The sequence below is a fragment of the Lactuca virosa genome, chromosome 4, assembly GCF_052849685.1.
Source record: "Lactuca virosa cultivar CGN04683 chromosome 4, Lactuca_virosa_CGN04683_v6, whole genome shotgun sequence".
Classification (NCBI taxonomy): Eukaryota; Viridiplantae; Streptophyta; class Magnoliopsida; order Asterales; family Asteraceae; genus Lactuca; species Lactuca virosa.
In genome coordinates, this window is record NC_136429.1 from 16,976,278 (window position 1) to 16,984,022 (window position 7,745).

Consider the following 7,745-nt stretch of genomic DNA (forward strand, 5'->3'; position numbering starts at 1 on the left):
TCGATTGCTGCTCAACCACTGTTTTCCTCACTTCATCTCCTAACCAAGACATCCTCTTCAAGGCAAGTGTATGATTTTGGGCTCTCCTCCTCTTCTTCCGAACCTGTTGATGAAGAGATCAAGATTGACGATCAAGCCCATATGAATCTCGGAGATGAAACAGAGTCTACTCCTCCCAAGGAAGATAATACAGCCAATGCAACTCAGTTTGACCCTAGGAACCACCTGTCAACCAAGAAGATGATAAAGCAAAGTCTCAGACCTCCACCTCAGACACAGGATCATCAGCTAGTAATTATACTGATCCTTTTTCCATATTGGAACTCCGAGACAATTTCTCTGATGCTGTAAAGAAGTTCGATTCAATTGAAACCTCTATGGTCAGACTCAATGCCAAGATCGATGAAAAGGTTTCTGGTCTAGACTCCAAGCTAGATGCAATTTTAAACTCCTTGTTTGAAACCAAAAACTCCGGAACCACAACTGTTGAAAGGGAAGCCCAGCTCGATCAACTTATTTCCCTCCGAATCAAGCACACTACCGAGGAGGTAGAACAAAAGTATGATGCCTCTCTCGATCACTACCTCGACACCATCACCAAAATGTTGAAAGTTCACGATGATTTGATCGGTGCTACAAACGAGCTCATCAAACAGACCCACATCCGCCATGAAAAACAAATCCAGAGACTCGAGAAGGAGATCCGGAAGAAAGACGAGATGAACCTGATCATGCAACAAGTCCTTATCAAGCTCCTCAAGGCATGCTGGAACATTATGGATGTTCCGAATAACGAATTTGATGAGATGCTCTTGATTCTTGGCCAACTCTTTGATCACCTAAATCTTAGGCTCCTACAACTACCGCTTATGACGCCTTAACACTACAAGTGAATACAAGCTTTCAAAAGGTGTTTAACAAATTCTCAGATCTTAAAGAGTCTGCAATGCTTGCAACGGTTGCCGGGTCATCCGTTGCAAGAGGGGGAGAAGGCCCCAGCAGGAGAAGTCAACCCTTTCCCTGGAAATCTGTCTCGGAGTTCAGACTCCAAGATGAAAACTCTAATGACTCTTTACAAGTTCTTTCAGGTTCTCCAGATGACGACGATGATGATGATGATGATGATGATGATGATGAAGATAATTACATCTCCAATGCCATCATAGGGATTCCAGCTCCAAAGAAGTTCCCAGCAAAAGTGCTTTATGAGGAAGAGCAACGAATATGGTCAGCAGTCTCATGGCTTCTGGCTGATTTACTTCAAAGAAGCCGAGAAGTGGCTAAGGCTAAAACGAAACTAACGGTTGACGCCTTCCGAGCCACCACATCGATGTTGACTCCGATTCCTTCGCCCAAGATTGCTCCTATCGATGAAGGCTCTCCTCTTCGGAAGCCTGATGATATTCCGGAAGAGCCCATGCCTTCCTCTCCTCCGAAATTCGCCGTAGATGAGAACATGCAACACATACTCTCGGTCCTCAACAAACAGCAAGACAAGGGAAAGAAGCCCATCTCGGAATTTCCCTACTCCGGAACTCCCATGAAAGAGAGAAGTGGTTTGTCCCAGGAAGAAATAAATCAAGCTCTTGAGGAAAGCATCTGGATCCAAGCCTTCAAAGATGATCCTCATTCGATGCTAGGGCTTTCCCCTCTTTGCCTAGAAGGGATTATACATGATTTGTACATAGTGCCATTTATGTACTATGATCTTCCCAACCAAGATTCGGACCAGATTGATCTGCCTCTCTTTCTCCATACAACATATTCTACACTAAGTTCGCTCCTCTCCACTCGGAAGATGATCCACAAATGATCATCAGAACTGAACGTGAATGATTGAAGACCTTTTATTCCAAGAATGCACTTCCCCAAAAAGAAGTATGGTCTCGGAAAAGGATCACCAAGATTTCTAGGTTCGGAAGGAAAATCTTAACCAAATTCGAATTGAACTGTGTGTTGTTCTGATACCACATCTTTCGGAACAAACACAATCAAAAAACCATCACCGACGTCGATTTCCCAACAATCAATCCTAATGACATCCTGACGATAGCTACACATTTCAGAAGCCACCAAGTCGACGATCTTAGCATAGGAGCTTACCATGCTGCTTTGAGTTTCCTCAAAGATTATGTCGCTGAATTTTGCCGGTGCGACTTTGAATTGGCCCACTTGTTCGGAACCGAAAAATATCTAGCAAAGATTGACTTCAAGCTACCAGAAGCTGAGATTTTGGCAGAGGGGCCAATTGACGAACCAGTGTTAGGGTTTGTGTATCTTCAAAGGAAAACAAACAAGAAGGACTTCTTCCGAGTCCTTGACAAGCATCTGGTTCCCACCAAGTCCCTTCAGAAGTTCATCAATCGTGCATCAAAGTCCGACACACCAGAGCATGTGAAGGCAAAGTTTATAAGTCAGCTGCAACGGTACATCGAAGTCAGAGATTGGTTGTACCGGGCATATGTGTTTATCAAGGAAGAATCAAACTAAGCTGACTGGATTGCTAAGTTCACTTAGGGGGAGATTGTTGGAACCTGAAAGTGAACCTCTAGCAATCTCTAACACTTAAAGATCCGAAGTCAGGCTTGAGTCCGAAATGGTTATGGTACGAGATGATGGTAGAGTCCGGAGTGGAGTATGTGCCGAGATGAAGAAATGTTCCGAGATCATGTGTCAGTCTGTGCATTAATTATTCTTGTCTTTAGTTTGATGTAACTTTTCATAGGACCAAGTCTTTTTGTTTATTTGGATAATCAGTATGTTAGAAGTAGTACTATTATCCGGTGCTTTGTATGTCAAACAGTTTGTACGATGTTCCTCCTTGACTATTTAAGGAGTGGTTAAATGACAAGAATATTACGAATTGTTCTTCCAAAGATAGCATTTTTTTCACATTAACTCTCTTTCATATTTTCTCTCATATCAAACTTTTTCAAAACATTCTACTCGTTCATTTATTGTCTTTACCTTGATTATACTCATAGTTCTATATTTAATACTTGAAGTACTTCGTTGATTTCTATCTTCAGTCTCGACTGGTCTTGCCAGACTTGACTGGAACACATAATTATAAGCAGACATTGATCTTAAGCATTAACTCTAGGTTTGATTTTTTGAACCTTGTCCTTGCGCATCATATCTTTGTTCTCACTGGAACTGTGGAAGAAGAAAGGGTCGGTTGTGTAGACATGATTTTCGAGGGTTATAAACACCACGGCCCCACGGTGGGCGCCAAATTGTTTTGGTCAAAAATCAATCAAACGAATATTAACCAAAGTGAATGAGAGGCTGTGGTGTTGTAGTTGAAGTGATTAGTGAAATTAAAACAATGTTGCACAAGTGGTTTGCAAGGAAAGCCCTTGGTCCTTGCTAGGATCTCAGGCACAAAACCTTAGGAGATGATAATGATCACCTGCTTTGTTTAATTGTATTATTGAAATGTGAATTAAAGATATAGAAGTAAGTAAACGAGTACAAGTATTGCAGTCAGTCTAGTTGTGTGTAGTGTGCATTTTACATGTGTATCTATAGTCTAGTCTAAGTAACCATAAGTCCAGTATTTCCGGGATCCTCTCGAATAAATATGAACACATTGGTTTGACTTGGTATTCTCGGTCTTCTGTCTGATTAAAACTTTTCTTCGTTGAGAATGAGTCTTTTGTTGACTATTTCTGCACATGTGAGAAATAAGTAAGACATATAGTCGTTAAATTATATTTAAGGAATAATAATCATATTCAGGATCCTGGAATATGTTTAGGGATTCTCAGATATCTTCCAGATTCGGGATCCTGAATAAGATTTGAGGATCTTGGCCCTAACACCCATCATACACAAGTTTCCTATGATCTCAACCCCATGATAGCCTATCAAACAAATACTGACTATATTCTTTCGTAAAACTCAATCAATGGAAATTCAATTTTCAATAATACACATATAATTATAATTCTGAGCCGAGGACCAAATGTTAGTGGTAAAACACGTTTTTTGATATTTTAATAAATTTTCTTGGGTTTTGGCATTTTCTTGATATATGGAAAAACAATCCTTAAATCAGCAATGACATTGGCACAGTAGTAGGATTCTTCGAACCCTACTACATTGTTGGACACTTCAATTGTATTTCTTCTCATAAATGACAAGGCTCGATTTCACTTAATTCCGAACTAGAGTTGATATCAAAGCCTAAAATGAAACTAGAGGTGATTCATTTCCTGCAATTTGATTTCTAACCTTAACTTATAATAACATAAATTGAAACACCATCACCACACCTATAATGCATGTAATTTCTAGAAATTGCCAAAAATTTCTTTGTATAAATACGAAAGAAGATAGTTAATATTTGTCTGATAGGCTATCATGGGGATGAGACCATAGGAAACTTGTGTACGATGGTGCTTTTAGATTTTTGAAGAAGATGTTTAAGGGAACTGATGATATATTGGATTGTATATATATCCACTTGCGACGTTCTGTACATATTACCAATGTTGTAGTTAGAGATGGTTTAGAAAAGCGATATGATTATATTTCTAGAATTCGAAAAACATTGTGAAGTGCGTATGATTATCATGTTGAAAGTAATTGGTCAAATATGAAAATATAAACACGAAAAATACAAGTATACTCTTATTATAACAAAGAAAGTGACTCAAAACTTTGTTACAATCAACCCTTTGTATCTCTCTCTTTTTGATACGACCCTACTTGATTATATGGAAGTATATATAAATGGCTAACTAGAAACCTACTTGATTACAACTTCACATAAATAAAAAACCACTTGATCCCTAAGTAATCCGGTTTGCTTAAACTCTAAGCATCTTCTTAGAATTCCTTATTGCCCAAGAAATGATCATTCCTACACCTCATCTTGTATGGAAGGGTAATTTCAGGAAATTGTCAATACATCACCTTTTAGGTATAAAAGCTTTCACGATGTATTACTCGAGTGGAAATTAAATGTGAACAAAAACTTTGTCTTGTTTAAACTAGATGGAATTCAACATTTTTAATATTTGAAACAATCGTGAAATGTGATAAATGCATTTGACAAGTATGTTAGTTTATTATCAAAAAATGTCTATGTTACTTTTTGTATTAAAGGGGTAATATATTTTTTTGATTTGTATATATTTGGTTATTGAGTTTTTTTCGTTCATATTTTTCCCTTCAACTTGTTAAACTGTACACATTCAGTTCTTATGACCAGCTACTCCAAAGAAGCCGGAAAAAATGACTTAATACAGTAATATATTTATCACTTTATACACATTTAGGCCTTAATACTTTTTTTCACATTTAGTCTTTATTATTTGTTTGTTGCAAAATAAGTTATTATTGTTTTGTATATATTCAATACTTAATACCTGTTTTTTTAGGTTTTTTCTCCCGGCATCCTATATGGGATAACCATTTAAAAAGTGTTCGGAACTGTTGATGCTTATGACCATTGGTCACCGCTGCCTCGGCTGCTTAGATCTTGTGGTTTGACATAAGTCTTGTGTTCTGAACATCGTAACTTCTTCATACGATCTCGGATTTTAATGATATTTATATGCAACGTGTTGGTATATGAGTCTATTACAATTTCCGTTTAGATTACTCCAGTTATGAAATAATATATTTTTACTTACTCTTTTATGAAAAAACGTTCATATATACATTCATAAAAAACGTATAGAATTTTTTAGTCTTTTACGTTGCTACTAACCATGTTTAAATGAAGGTAAGAGAGCCTGGGACTAAATGTGTTACCAAACAATAATTAGGAACCATCCATGACTAAATCAAAATACTAGGACCAAAAGTGTTCTTTTTGCAAACCACAAGACCAAAAATGTAGAAAGTCTACATTGTGCCAATGTGATAATAATCTTATTTTCGGTTACATAGTAGAAAGTCGATATTGTGCCATTGCGATAATAATCTAATTAAGAGATTATGCATTGTGATAATAATCTTATTTTCATTGTGATGATAATCTTTTATATATATATATATATATATATATATATATATATATATATATATATATATATATATATATATATATATATATATATATGGTAGAAAGTCAATAAAAGAATAGGTTAACTATATAGTCTCACTTTTTCCTCACCACCGCTTTCCTCCGCCGTCAGGCTACCACCTGTGGGTCGAGAATGAGGATTTTAGGAAAATTTATCACTGCCGCTCTCCTCCTCTTCTTCGTGTTGATCATGACTGCACCATCCACGGCGGATATCATATCTACGAAGATCCGATCCCATAACCGAAATACGATCCTCTTCTCGGAGTTCGAATACTCACATACCGGTTACGTTTCCGTCAAGGTCTCCTCCGTCGGGATCTCCTCCATTCCGTTTACATCCAACTTATCACAACCTGATCCTTCGCGTATTGGTTTCTTCCTTCTATCGGATGAACTGTCATACCGCTACCGCCAAGAATTTAAAAGAAACCCGGATTTGTGCCCCTTAGATATTAAATTCATCTCAGTCCTCTTTACTTTTAGAGATCTCTCCCCTCCTCCTCAGTCCTCTTTTAACAAATCGTATCATGTCATATATCCCGGTGTGTACTCACTTTACTTCGCCAACTGCAACGATCTATCCCTCTTGACGATGGATGTCCTCACAGAGCTTTACAACACCGGTGATGACGGCACCACTAAAGATTATTTATCAGCTGGGCAACCGCAGCCCTTTTTTTACTTCAGTTTCTTCCTCATTTATTTATGTCTTCTAGGGTTTTTGATCTCCATATCCTTTAAGAACCAACAATGTGTTAATGCGATCCATTTACTAATGGGTTTGTTGCTTGTTACGAATCTCCTTTACTTTATGTGGGCGGTGGCGGTTCAGCATGACCTGAAGGTTACTGGTATTCCTCGTGAATGGTATATCTTTTTTTACATAATTCAGTTTATTAGGGATATATATTTCTTCGGCCAAATAGTGTTAATCGGTGCTGGATGTTGTAATTGGAGGCGGTTTCTGCCACGATGGATAATACTCATTTTGTCGATTGTCATCCTACTTCGGACTTGGGCTAGTGTATGTTTTATAATGGCGTGGAAATCTGGCCCTTATAGTGAAGACTGGATGAATTTGAGGGCAAGTTTTACGATTACAGATATCATCTGTGGCGTCGTTGTTTTTCTCCACACTTTTTGTTCGGCTGTGTCGTTCAAAGTGGCTAAGGATACAGCAAACTTTGTGAGGTCGTATAGGTCGCTCAAGGAGGTTACTTCTAGGCATGATGTGTTCCCTTTCTTGCTCATTATCTTCACGAGGGGACTGAATGTCGTGTTGCAGACTACTGCGTTACAGGAAACCTGCACTCTTATGTTCTCAATGGTGATGTTATATATGTACAGGCCATTTCCTCTGGGTGATGAGGATCAAAAGTGTGTGGGATTTATCGATCATACTGGTGCCTAGGTGATAATATTCTAAGTAGTTTTTCATGGAACAATTTGATGTGTTTAGTCTGTTGCTTCGAGTTTTAGGTTTGCTCTTTTCTTGACATATAATGGTTGTTTTATGATTTGTAGGTTTATGTGTGTTTTACAGTGCTTCTGGAGTACTTCTGGCGGCCATCCCAGCGATATATTTAAACGGAATATGAACCTTAATCACTTTTAATGCCGACTTTTTTTAAACAGTTTTTTTTTAGGGTTTTTTTCCCGTTAGGTTACTTAAGATTGGCCCGACGAAATAAACCCTAACCATTGG

General features: G+C 37.9%; 1 protein-coding gene across 1 annotated transcript; it reads left to right on the forward strand.

The window, feature by feature from the left end:
• Positions 1 to 6,156: 6,156 nt before the first annotated feature.
• LOC145109892 (protein CANDIDATE G-PROTEIN COUPLED RECEPTOR 7-like) lies at positions 6,157 to 7,497 on the forward strand. Its single transcript, XM_079047007.1, has one exon. The coding sequence runs from the start codon at positions 6,171 to 6,173 to the stop codon at positions 7,449 to 7,451; it is 1,281 nt and encodes a 426-aa protein (XP_078903133.1). The 5' UTR covers positions 6,157 to 6,170; the 3' UTR covers positions 7,452 to 7,497.
• Positions 7,498 to 7,745: the final 248 nt, after the last annotated feature.

What these genes read in the sequence shown, in the direction of transcription:
- LOC145109892 (XM_079047007.1), top strand. Translation starts at nt 6,171, where the DNA reads ATGAGGATTTTAGGAAAATTTATCACTGCCGCTCTCCTCCTCTTCTTC.